Below are 14,161 nucleotides of genomic sequence, written 5' to 3' on the forward strand. Positions count from 1 at the left end.
ACTACATATGGGTGAGAATTTTTACAGTGTTACTGAATGTTTCTCTTTCGTATACAAAGATGTGGACGTAAGGACTCTAATTAGTCTGTCTTTCCCACGAATCAAGAATGTATGGAAAAATGCACTGGCAGGATTTGAACCCATCCTGCCAGCAATGTAGCCGTGAACCTTAGCCGCAGCGCTACGCTACGTCGCAGCAGGACCAAAGTTACAGGTATAGGCGGTACACAAAAAATTTCAGCATCGATCTTCTCAGAAAATAGGAGTCGTAGCATGAAAATCCGCAAGCCAGGTATTCAAGAAAGGTCACTCTACAACATACACTCCTGGAAATGGAAAAAAGAACACATTGACACCGGTGTGTCAGACCCACCATACTTGCTCCGGACACTGCGAGAGGGCTGTACAAGCAATGATCACACGCACGGCACAGCGGACACACCAGGAACCGCGGTGTTGGCCGTCGAATGGTGCTAGCTGCGCAGCATTTGTGCACCGCCGCCGTCAGTGTCAGCCAGTTTGCCGTGGCATACGGAGCTCCATCGCAGTCTTTAACACTGGTAGCATGCCGCGACAGCGTGGACGTGAACCGTATGTGCAGTTGACGGACTTTGAGCAAGGGCGTATAGTGGGCATGCGGGAGGCCGGGTGGACGTACCGCCGAATTGCTCAACACGTGGGGCGTGAGGTCTCCACAGTACATCGATGTTGTCGCCAGTGGTCGGCGGAAGGTGCACGTGCCCGTCGACCTGGGACCGGACCGCAGCGTCGCACGGATGCACGCCAAGGCCGTAGGATCCTACGCAGTGCCGTAGGGGACCGCACCGCCACTTCCCAGCAAATTAGGGACACTGTTGCTCCTGGGGTATCGGCGAGGACCATTCGCAACCGTCTCCATGAAGCTGGGCTACGGTCCCGCACACCGTTAGGCCGTCTTCCGCTCACGCCCCAACATCGTGCAGCCCGCCTCCAGTGGTGTCGCGACAGGCGTGAATGGAGGAACGAATGGAGACGTGTCGTCTGCAGCGATGAGAGTCGCTTCTGCCTTGGTGCCAATGATGGTCGTATGCGTGTTTGGCGCCGTGCAGGTGAGCGCCACAATCAGGACTGCATACGACCGAGGCACACAGGGCCAACACCCAGCATCATGGTGTGGGGAGCGATCTCCTACACTGGCCGTACACCACTGGTGATCGTCGAGGGTACACTGAATAGTGCACGGTACATCCAAACCGTCATCGAACCCATCGTTCTACCATTCCTAGACCGGCAAGGGAACTTGCTGTTCCAACAGGACAATGCACGTCCGCATGTATCCCGTGCCACCCAACGTGCTCTAGAAGGTGTAAGTCAACTACCCTGGCCAGCAAGATCTCCGGATCTGTCCCCCATTGAGCATGTTTGGGACTGGATGAAGCGTCGTCTCACGCGATCTGCACGTCCAGCACGAACGCTGGTCCAACTGAGGCGCCAGGTGGAAATGGCATGGCAAGCCGTTCCACAGGACTACATCCAGCATCTCTACGATCGTCTCCATGGGAGAATAGCAGCCTGCATTGCTGCGAAAGGTGGATATACACTGTACTAGTGCCAACATTGTGCATGCTCTGTTGCCAGTGTCTATGTGCCTGTGGTTCTGTCAGTGTGATCATGTGATGTATCTGACCCCAGGAATGTGTCAATAAAGTTTCCCCTTCCTGGTACAATGAATTCACGGTGTTCTTATTTCAATTTCCAGGAGTGTATTTAGAACTCACCGAAATCCGCGTTGAACAGGTCTGATGGTCCCTTCTTAGCTTTACATGTTATGGCGTAAATATATATGAAATTGTAGTCGATCACATACCTTCAGGGATGGATTCAGCGCTGGGTAAGCCAATAACCTGCACGAAAGAGTCCAGCGTCAGGGCGTACTGCAGCCTGAAGACGGCGATATCGTAAGGCCCGACGAGGCTACTAGTGCTGATGGACAGAAGGAAAGCAAACTACATGCCTGCAATAAGTGTAAGCACTAACAGTGAGTAACAAAGCGGTTGTTTGGAAATATTGAGAAGAAAAATCATTGACAAATAATGAAGTCGTTATCGTTGTTAAAGAACTCGTTAAGCGTGTTATTTAAGTTCAGATGGGAATATATTGGACGTATGTGTATTATTCGCTGGTTGAGAATTCAGTGACGTCAGCTGTATTAGGTACGGATGTATTACCTTTGTAGTTGTAGTTGTGGTCTTCAGTCCAGAGACTGCTTTGACGCAGATCTCCATGCTATCTATCCTGAGACTTATTCCATTCATCTCTCGGTCTCTCTCCACAATTTTTACACTCCAGGCTTCCCTCCAGTACTAAATCGGTGATCCCTTGATGCCTCAGAATGTGTCCTACCAAACTATCCCCTCTTCTAGTCAAATTGTGCCCCAAATTCCTCTTCTCCACAATTATTCTATTCAGTACCTCCTCATTAGTTATATGATCCATCCACCTAATCTACTGCATTCTTCTGTAGCACAACAATTCGGAAGCTTCTTCTCTCTTCTTGTCTACACTATTTATCGTCCATGTTTCACTTCGGTACGTGGCTACGCTCCATACAAATACTTTCAGAAGAAAACTTCGTGACGCTTAAATCTATACTCGGTGTTAACAAATTTCTCTTCTTCATAAACGCTTTCCTTGCCATCGCCAGTCTGCATTTTATATCCTCTCTAATTCGATCTTCATCAGTTATTTTGCTCCCCAAACAGCAAGACTCGTGTACTACTTTTAAGTGTCTCACTTCTTCATCTAAATCTCTCAGCATCACGTGATGTACTTAGACTACATTCCATTATCCTCGTTTTGCTTTTATTGGTATTCATCTAATACCCTCTTTTCAAGACACTGTCCATTCCGTTCACCTCCTCTTCCAGGTTCTTTGCTGTCTCTGATAGAATTACAATGTCGTCCGCAAACTTCAGTCTTTTTTTTTTTTTATTTCTTCTCCATGGATTTTAATTCCTACTTCAATTTTTTTCTTTTCTTTCCTTTACTGTTTTCTCAGTGTACAGCTTCAGTAACAATGGGGACAGGCTATACCCCTGTCTCACTCCCTTCTCGACCACTGCATCCCTTTCATGCACCTCGACTCTTATTACTGCCCTCTGGTTTCTGTAAAAACCGTAAATAGCCTTTCGCTCCCTGTATTTTACCCCTGCCACCTTCAGAATTTTCAAGAGAGTATTCCAGTCAACATCGTCAAAAGCCTTCTCTAAGTCTACAAATGGTAGAAATGTAGGTTTGCCTTTACTTAATCTAACTTCTAACACACGTCGTAGGGTCAGTATTGCTTCGCGCGTTCCATCATTTTTACGGAATCCAAACTGATCTTCCCCGAGGTCGGCTTATATCAGTTTTTCCATTCGTCTATAAAGAATTCGTGTTAATATTCTGCAGCCGTGACTTATTAAACTGATAGTTCGCTAATTTTCATATTAAAGTATGAATTATTTTATTCTTCTTGAAGTCTGAGGGTATTTCGCCTGTCTGATATATCTTGCTCACCAGAAGGTAGAGTTCTCTCATGGCTGGCTCCATCAAGGCTATCAGTAATTCTAATGGAATGTTATCTACACACGGGGCCTTGTATCGACTTAGGTCTCTCAGAGCTCTGTCAGATTCTTCACGCAGTATCATATCTCCCATTTTACCCTCGTCTACGTCGTCTTCCATTTCCATAAAATCGCTATATCTCCCTTATATTGACCCTCTATATACCCCTTCCACCTTTCTGCCTTCTTCCTTTGCTTAGGACTGGTTTTCCATCTGAGCTCTTAATATTCATCCAGGTGGTTTTCTTTTCTCCTAAAGCCTCTTTAATTTTCCTGTAGACGGCATCTCTCTTTCCTGTAGTGATATATGCTTCTACATCCTTCCATTTGTCCTCTAGCCTTCCCTGATTAGCCACTTTGCACTTCCTGTCGGCTTTCAGACATTTGTACTCCTTTTCACCTTCTTCATTTACGGCGTTTTCATATTTTCGCCTTCCATCAATTCAGTTCAATATCTCTTCTGTTATCCAAGGATACGAAACTGAAAAAGTCTATGTCGATGTCTAGAGTCGCAGTTTATTTATTTTTCCACCTGGCTACCTGTTTCGGTACACATTACTATCCTCGGAGCATCATCTAGTACGCAGTCGTCACGCTAGTTTCCCGAGCATGTATGCCAATGGCCTGAGGATGGTAGAGTGGACCGAAACCGGTAGCCACTCCGCAAATAAAATAAACTGCGACTCTGGACACAATTATATAACTTCACCACGAAAAAAACTCGTGATGTACTGTACCTTTTCACCTATCAATAACATATTAAAACTTGTGCCGGACCAAGACCTGCAGCAGAATTTCCCGTTTATGTCAAGCGGTTGGTTGCCTTCACCCTTTGGCTAGCCGCGCATGAGCACGGGACCAACAAAAACCTCCATACTTCTTACTGTCCACTATTAGAACAGTAATATGTGAAGTAACATATTTTCTAAACTAATTACCCGAAGTAACGGCGTTAACTACGAGACAGCGATCGATACCTAAATTTTCTCTGTGATGATTCCACTAAGGTACGAAGCAACTTTTATTGTATTAAGTGTTTGGGTTCGTACCCCATACACTTATTCAGGGAAAAAACCATTAATAAGTCTCTGTGCAATATATTACTAGCATAATTTTATCTGGATGCCCTATGTAAATGTTATGCGTTTATTCGACAGTGTTATCTGCTTTGTCGGTCTGTATTGTTCTCAACGTTATTTCATATTTTATTAACGATTTTTCATTAACGCAAATGATAAGCATCAATGTAAAAAAAATGTAGCAAATTTCATTTATTTAATGAATTCCGCTTATTTATGAGGTAGTATAATGAATGGATCAAGTTGAATTTTTGTGGTTTCCATAGTAAGTAGGCTGTTCAGGTTTTTTTTGGTAACGCCACCTCTGTATGAAAATCACTGGCTGTGCTGTGTGCAGTCTGTGGCTGCTTTGCATTGTTGTAATACTCGCCATTGTAGTGTTAGGCAGCTGGCTGTTAACAGCGCGTAGTGTTGCGCAGTTGGAGGTGAGCCGCCAGCAGTGGTGGATGTGGGAAGAGAGATGGCGGGGTTTTGAAATTTGTCATGAACTCTATATATATATATATATATATATATATATATATATATATATATATATATATATATATGATATCAAGGTAAATACTTTGTTTGTTCTCTATTAATATCTTTCATTTGCTAACTATCCCTATCAGTAGTTAGAGCCTTCCATAGTTTGAATCTTTTATTTATCTGGCAGTAGTGGCGCTGGCTATATTGCAGTAGTGGGAGAAACCAAGATTTTTGTGAGGTAAGTGATTTGTGAAACGTATAGTTCAATGTTAGTCAGGGCCATTCTTTTGTAGGGATTTTTGAAAGTCAGATTGCGTTGCGCAAAAAAAATATTGTGTGTCAGGTTAAGGACAGTCGTGTATAATTGTTCAAAAGGGGACGTTTCATATGGCGACCCTGCCAGGATACCTCACTGGAATCTTCTGATTTTTTTCTTGTAGTTTGTGTAATTAGTGTAGATTTTGTTTATTGCTAGTGCGTAATTGTAGAGAGAATCTCCTTTGTAGTTGCAGTCTTTCATTGTTGTACAGTTAAGCAGTTGTGGCATGCATGTAGATTTGCAGCAAGTATTTCGCAGCTGCGCTTGCAATTAACTAGATATTATTTTCAGTGCTATGTTAATGTGTTCCCCTATTTTTGCTCTTCAAGTTGTGTTTTTCTGTGTTGTCGTGTGAAATATTGTGACAATAATGGCGTGTGAAAAACGTAACACTAGGCTCCAAAGTAAATTGAGAAATGACAGCGAAGACGAAAGCAGTGTGTTAGCGCCACCGTGTAATGAATTAACTAATATTCAAAGTAGTAATTTGGTAACTGTGCATAGGGAAATGGAGCGGGTGGCAAACAATGGCGTGGACATTGAAACAATTAGTGAAGAGGGAAGCATTATCGATCGATCAGTCGGCAACTGCTCGCCTCAGGAATCGGGAATGACAGGACATCATTTTGCAAATATTGCAGACTCAGGTTTTGGGTCCTCACCGTTTTCTCAAATGAGTCAAGACACATTTTCTGCTTGTCAAAATGTGAATGTTGCCGGTGAAAATGCACTGGAAAAAAGCATAGAGAAACAGATTCCAGACGCTAATACATTATTATTGCAATTAATGCAACAAATGGGACAAAATCTTCGAAAGTTAGACACAGTGGAACAAAATCAGAGACAAACACAGCAACAGCTTCAAAAGTTAGACCACTGGAAAAAACTCTTGAACAAACACTTGAAGATTTAACTACTGAGTTACATAACATTGAATCGAAATGTCAAAAAGTCTGTAATGACGTAAAAACTCAAATTTGTCAGCATTTTCAACCTATTTTTTCGCGGCATGAAAATGCATTACAGAATCATGAAGCAGCCATAAAAGAACTGCAAACTACTGTTCATGAAAATCATGAGACCTTGCAAGGTAAATTTGACTCAGTTGCATCTACCGATTCGGTTACGCAACTTGCAAAAACTCAGGAAAACTTAAAGGACACAGTAGATACTCTGAAATTTGGTTCAGAAAAACACACTGAGGAAATAAGTACACTATCGGATAAAGTAGCCGAACTTTCAGATCAGTTCACTAACTTATCTACGAAGGTAGATGATGATCTGAATGACACAAGACCTGTAGCCTTCACTGACACAGAAGAGTATGAACAAATTAGAAAATTCAAACAAAATCAAAATCAAATCAATACACAGTACAAAAGATAAATCCGGGAAGTACAAGATCAGTTGACGCAGGTAATACAAGAATTACGTATTTCAGAGGACACTCGCGCCCCAATACGGGAAGAGGGACATAGAAATACGGAACAACCACAAAATAATAACACAGGACACTTCGGAAATTATGAAAGAAATTGGCAAGGCACACCGAATTTTGAGATGGAACCGCCGACACGACGTAACAATGACCGATATTCTACTCGCCGACACGATGATTTTGACTATAAGCTGTTCATTACTACACGTAAATTCAAAACATTTAAGAATTCCGGCAACTACATTCATCCACAAGCGTGGCTCCATCAATTCTCTCATTGTTTTCCTCCCAGCTGGTCGTTAGAACACAGATTAGAATTTATGTGTGGCTATTTAGAGAATGAACCAGCTGTAAGAATGCGATCGGTCATTCACGATTGTCACAGTGAAGGAGAATTTTACCATGCCTTCCTCTCAGCATTTTGGTCTCAAGCTACACAAGACTGAGTAAAACATAGCATCATAATGATGAAACATTTCGAACAATCTGAATTCTCCAGTCTTGTGAAATATTTTGAAGACATGTTGCACAAGAATCAGTACCTGTCAAACCCATACAGCCCTTCAGAACTCATCCGCATTTGCTTAATGAAATTGCCTGAACATTTAAGAAATATTATTTTAGCAGGACGTTGCAAAGACGACACTGAAGCTTTTCAGGGACTCTTACAAGAATTAGAAATTGACACAGACAGTCGCGGGATGCCAAAACAGGAAAACAATCACTACAGGTCACATCCGTCACAATTCCGTGACGACAGAAATAATAAATGGACACGACAAGGCTACTCTCACAACACAAATCGTGACCAAAACAGACACCACCCTTATGACAACCACTGGCAGAGTAATAGTTACAGAGAAAGATCGCGCTTCCGCAATTATGAATATGACACAGATAACCGTAGAAACAGACAATATGGAAACCAAAACAATTATTATCAAGGGAGTCAAAATAACTTCAGACGCAACCGTTCAGCGCGCAGTTACGATAACGGGAGAAATTCTCCACCATATGACCGACAAACAAGAAACTATGTAAACTACCAACAAAATGACAGACCTGAATTCCATCAGAACTGGCGAGCTTCAAACAGGGCAGGGCCTTCTCCTAATCCCAATAACGACGCGCGCCAACAAAGGAACAGACAATGACTCGCACCGCAGGTAGCCGCGTGCGCCCGCTAGCTCCGAGAAAAATAACATAAGACGCTAGCCTTGAGAAAAATTTTAGCATTCTTTACCGACGTATAAAACATGACAATTGCTTTTCAGTTGAAAGTCTGTGTACTAGGAAGAGTAAAGGTTTACACCACATTTCACATGTAAAACCATTTATTGAATGATAATCTGCTTTTTAACTTTGTCTTTGCCATAAAACTTTTCACTTCACATTTCTAGTATGCTTTGTCAGACTTAAGAAACTCTTAACATGCAACAATGTTTGAAGTTAAATATCCAGTCTAGAACCTAGGGAACATTTTTAAACAGAAATTACGAATGCATTGTTATTGTGAACAGACGACACAGTGTTGTTATTTGTACATTCTTGCTTGTTAGTTACACGATTACGGAACGACTATCAGGCTTACATACTTAGGACACATACTGGTACTGCTAATGAGATTTTAATGCAACATTTTGGTTTATTTGAAAATACATTCTGAAATTAAAGTGCTTTCTGAGAGATACCAGATGACACAGAGGTTAGTTTATGTGACAGCTACACGATTTTATCACGACGCTACTAATGAGTGACAATTTACAATGTTGCTTTTGCGGTGTATCTGTTTTATATCTGCACAGTTTTTCTGAAATCTTCTGGAAAGTAAAACAGGTTTTAGTAGTAACTTTTGTAGTATAGCTACAACGCGACAGGGTTTTCCATAGCACAACAATACGTTACAGTACAGTACTTTCTTCATCACCCCAATAAGCATAATAACTACGATATCTATACGCAAAGCATTTCACTTTTGTGTATCATGAGGTAAGTACATTGACTTCTGCAGAACTTAGCTTTTGGAGGACGATAACTACGACACTTCCACAGAGATTATGTTGCAACAAGACGCACATTTAGCGCTACAGGACACGTATTTGAGTGATTGATTTTGTACTTAAAATATTTATTTTTAAAGATATTTGGAGTACAATGATACAAAGGTTTTCCGTGATACATTTCATTCCATTGCTGTAATCTGTAACACCTGAGGGTATAATTACATTAATCCTCAGGGGGGTACACGCTTACTTTGTGTACCATGTGTGTGGCAACCACAAGGAACCCTAGCTAATGTGGTATTTGCTTATACAACTTTACACATCGGTACCATATTTCTCTAACACACAAATTACACAGCTATCTGATTATTTACCTGAGAGAAACAAACATTTTTTTACTATATTAGTGACAGATGTTTACGTAATTACACAGTTGAATAATTTCACACTTATGAAATTGTATTTTGTCAGTACTTTGTGAACTCTTCATATTTTTTCGGAACCATTGTGGTACTATGAGAGCTTTGAATGATGTATTTGGTAAGGGATCATGATTTTAAAGTATGTTTGAGGCAGATGACACTTTTGACATGAGCAGAGAATTTTTTTAGGTTTTGAAATTATTGGAGGAAGCTACGACGATTTTGAGATTTGACTGAGGTGTTATGATGTCATTTTTACGATGACGATGTGTACTATGCTGTTGAGATATGTTTATGATCAATAAGATGATGCTATATAAGGAATGTGATTATGTGTTTATATGTATATGAATAATGAATAGAAGGTAGGGACTCTGACTGGTGAAAAAGGATGTTGTAAACCGAGAATCGTACTTTAAGAGTTATGAAAAGTGTGTAAATGCGTGAATGTATCACAATGCCGGCGAAAATTTATTTGGACACTGTTATATTCATACGATTTTGTTTCTACAGATTTGTATCGCAAATTCTTGACCTATGAAATTTTTATATGAGACTGTCGCTGTAGCGAAAACTGCTGTCGTAAATATTTCGTTAAGAAAGGTAAGTGACCGTGAAATAATTCGTTGTGAGCGGCCAGGTGTGTCAGACGCCTGGAGAAAAAGCCATTATTGCGAGCCCTTTTCAGCGGCACAGGTAGAAAAAAAAAGGGAGGCCATTATCCTCGCTATTGACGTTCTTTTGTAGAGAGCATCGCAAAAACGACACGGTCGAACTTGAAAACACTGCAGTAAAAGAAACCCTGTCCTTTCCTTGTGTTATCCCACTATGTGTTTGTGTACCCACGTGTATTTGTTTTCTTCCTGTCTCTGTGTACTGTTTCATAGAATTTTTTTTCTCTTCTAATACTAAGCTACATTCACTATGATGAGGAATACTGTTATCCTCAAATATAATTTGCATTAATAATATGTTATTTTCTTTGTAAAGATGTTTAGACATTATTTATTCTGTTTTGTTTTAATGCTCATGTGTGAAGTTGACGTTTCAAAATTTATTCTGATCTTTATGTATGTACTTATGTCATTATTTTTGTAACACTGATGCATGTCTATTTCTATTCTTTTGTAAAGCCCCTATTACCACAAATGTTATCTGTATTGTTATGTTCTTTACTGATGTGTTTTGTACCTTTGTTATTGTGTTCTCATGTTATAAAATTGTAATTGACACCAGTTTATCAAACTAAGTAACTTGTAAGCATTCATTTCACTGCACACATTTCTGTTGGTCATAGTATATGGACAATATGTGAGAAGTAGGGACTGTTAGTGTTTTCACGTGTGTTAATAATTCAGCAAGGGACTGGATAACAGCATTGCTGGTTCTAAGGACAATTTGAAAAACTTTGTGAGTGCACAAGTGGTGGTTACGGACTTGCTATATTAGCCGCAAAACTCTTCAATGGTGATTGTGCACCTGCACAGTCACAACAGATGGCTGCTGGCCATCTCTACAAGGACTACAGTGGGTCTACATCTTTGATGATCCATCAATACCATTATTTCTACAAGGACTGCACTGGGTCTGCACCACTGGTGGCCCACCAATACCACAATCTCTAACAGGACTACAGTGGGTCTGCTCTGTGATGACCTACCAAACGATATTCTTCAAAACTTCGATTGACTCTGCTGTGGGTTTGCTCTGTTGTGGCACATGACCTGTCTGCATGTCGAGAGTCAGTACTGTCTTTCCATTGGAAGGACAACGCTACTTCTTCAAGATGGCATGGAAATCCAATACTTCCGTGTGCATTTTCTTTTACTGCTCAGACTTTGAGAAAAACACTGCAATGTGATGAATGATCAGGACTGTCTTTATGGACTGTGAGAAAATTTTAGCTTTTGACCAACATTGTATCAATAAGTGTGTGCATTTGATTTCTTTGTTATTGTACTTATGAAAAATGTTTTCAAATCTGTATTGGCCACTGCCCAAACCAATTTGCAAAATTTTTTGTGGGGAGCATGGGGGCTATGTAAGTAGGCTGTTTAGGTTTTTTTTTTTTTTGGTAACGCCACCTCTGTATGAAAATCACTGGCTGTGCTGTGTGCAGTCTGTGGCTGCTTTGCATTGTTGTAATACTCGCCATTGTAGTGTTAGGCAGCTGGCTGTTAACAGCGCGTAGCGTTGCGCAGTTGGAGGTGAGCCGCCAGCAGTGGTGGATGTGGGGAGAGAGATGGCGGAGTTTTGAAATTCGTCATGAACTCCTCTATATATATATATATATATATATATATATATATATATATATATATATATATATATATGATATCAAGGTAAATACATTGTTTGTTCTCTATTAATATCTTTCATTTGCTAACTATCCCTATCAGTAGTTAGAGCCTTCCATAGTCTGAATCTTTTATTTAGCTGGCAGTAGTGGCGCTGGCTGTATTGCAGTAGTGGGAGAAACCAAGATTTTTGTGAGGTAAGTGATTTGTGAAACGTATAGTTCAATGTTAGTCAGGGCCATTGTTTTGTAGGGATTTTTGAAAGTCAGATTGCGTTGCGCAAAAAAAATATTGTGTGTCAGGTTAAGGACAGTCGTGTATAATTGTTCAAAAGGGGACGTTTCACCATAATCGATTAATGTGTCTGTTAGATCTTCATAATTATTTATGTTCAGTAAATGACGGAAGTTAGCTGAGTGAAAACATGTTTTGAGATGACGGCATTACGATACATCAACATCTGCATCGTCTAAATGAACATCTACATCTAAATGACTGTTCTATAAATCATGCTTAAGCGCCTGGCAGAGGGTTCATCGAACCATCTTCACACTGTTTCTCTATTATTCCAATCTCGAACAGCGAGCGGAAAAATGAACACCTATATCTTTCAGAGTGAGCTCTGATTTGCCCTATTTTATTATGGTAATCGTTTATTCATATGTAGGTCGGCGTCAAAGAAATATTTGCGCATTCGGAGGAGAAAGTTTGTGACTGAATTTTCGCGATAAGATTCCACCGCAACGAGAAACGCCTTTGTTTCAGTGATGTTCACCCCAAATCCTGTAACACGTCCGTGACACTGTCTCCCCTGTTACTCGATAATACAAAACGCGCTTCCCTTGTTTGAACTTTCTTAATATACTCCGCTAATCCTGTCTGGTAAGGATCCCACACCGCGCTGCAGTACTCCACAACAGGACGGAAAAGTGTAGTGCAGGCATTTAGTATGATGTTTTATGCGTACCTCCGGATTTAAACGTGTATTTTCGCCAACATATCGAGGGTAAATTGAAGACACCACCAACTATAATTGTGTCGGTATGAAGCGTGTTTGAAATTGGACTCAAGTTTTCTTTAGACCTATCGGCTATAGTATCACCTGAGTTGGGCGAATGGGGTGTGTGTGGGGGGGGGGGGGGGGGGAGGTGGTGTCGGTGTCGGTAAAATGATCCAGTTATTATTTTATGCCGGTTGCCAAGAATGATCTCTAACCATACTGACTGACAGGATCTATCTACTTAAATTTCCCCACATGATAAACTAATTGTAACAGGCACAAATACGCCACTTCCAACTGTATTTACCCTTTCTTTTCCCAACACCGTTAATTCCTCCGAAAATATTTCACCTGAGTTTATATCCAGCTTCAGCCAACTTTCGGTGTCTAAAACGATTTGGACCTCAGTGCTTTCCATTACCACTTGGAGCTCTGGTATTTTTCTGACACAATTACGACATTCTACAGGTGCTATAGTGACTGTTTGTAGATCTATGTTGTTCCTGTGTTTGAATTGCACGCTTTGTGACTGATGCCCTCTTTGTGTTTCTCTGAAACCTTCTAACCTAAATAACCGCACAGTCCACGCCACATCGTCCCCGCTACCTGTGAAGCGGACTACTGCGTGTAACGGTCTGATCTATTTAGTCCCACCACCATATGGCGCAAGTCGATGAAGCTACAGTTTCACGGTCGTAAAACCGTCTGACCTTCTGATTCAAACTCTCCAGTCGCCTCTGTACCACAGGTTCCCAATCGGTCCTGTCGATATGCTGCAAATGGTAAGCTCTGCTTTTATGTTGCAATCGAAAATGACACTTTTTAACGCTTCAGATAACCAGTCGAAACTAGAGAGAAGCTCTTCTGATCCAAAGCAATATACATAACTGCTACCGACGTAAGCCACCACCCGCAGTATGCTGCACGAAGTGCTGTTCATCCGGAACGAATCGTTCTAATCTGGAATCACTCCAGCCAGTATGCATACGCAATGCACACTGGTTTCTTCACCTCTTTGGCAGACATAGCCCCAACAGCATCCATAATGGGCCTAACATTGGATCTCTCATCTGCCAACTGGACAAGTGACTGCATCTAACTGTGGAACATTGTCAGCCACAGGTAGCACCTGGAATCTGTTTGTGAGACTAACTAGGGAGGCTTTACGTTCGCCGCCCCACCCCCTCCCTCCCCCACTGAGGCAATTCTCTCGCACCCTGTCACGCACCGAGGTGACCTTTCACGCCACCACGGGTGATGGGTCAACCTCAATGCGAGCGATAACTAGACTGGTCAGCGGACTTGCTGGGTCGTGCTGGACATCCGTTGGATCCCTAAGGTCGGCCCATTCACTGCGGCCTCAAGTTGTGTAACCGAAGACAACAAAGCCAGGAGCTGACAGCAAAGTATCACCAACTCAGCTCACATGGGATGACATTATCAACTACTTCAAGAAATTTGGACTGACTTAGAAACTAAAGAAACTGTCCGTACCAGAATGATAAACAAAACAAGACGTATCGTCCTAAAGTCTCCTTGCTCTGTACA

General features: G+C 41.5%; 1 protein-coding gene across 1 annotated transcript in view; it reads right to left on the bottom strand.

Annotated features, from left to right (window-relative positions):
• Nucleotides 1-14,161, bottom strand: part of LOC126234777 (chymotrypsin-like elastase family member 1) — a 65,563-nt gene that overhangs the window by 18,532 nt on the left and 32,870 nt on the right. Inside the window, exon 5 of the mRNA XM_049943526.1 lies at nt 1,847-1,962. Within this exon, the coding sequence (XP_049799483.1) occupies nt 1,847-1,962 (116 nt within the window). The remainder of the gene's footprint in view (nt 1-1,846; nt 1,963-14,161) is intronic.

Source organism: Schistocerca nitens, chromosome 2 (genome assembly GCF_023898315.1).
Source record: "Schistocerca nitens isolate TAMUIC-IGC-003100 chromosome 2, iqSchNite1.1, whole genome shotgun sequence".
In the NCBI taxonomy this organism is placed as follows: Eukaryota; Metazoa; Arthropoda; class Insecta; order Orthoptera; family Acrididae; genus Schistocerca; species Schistocerca nitens.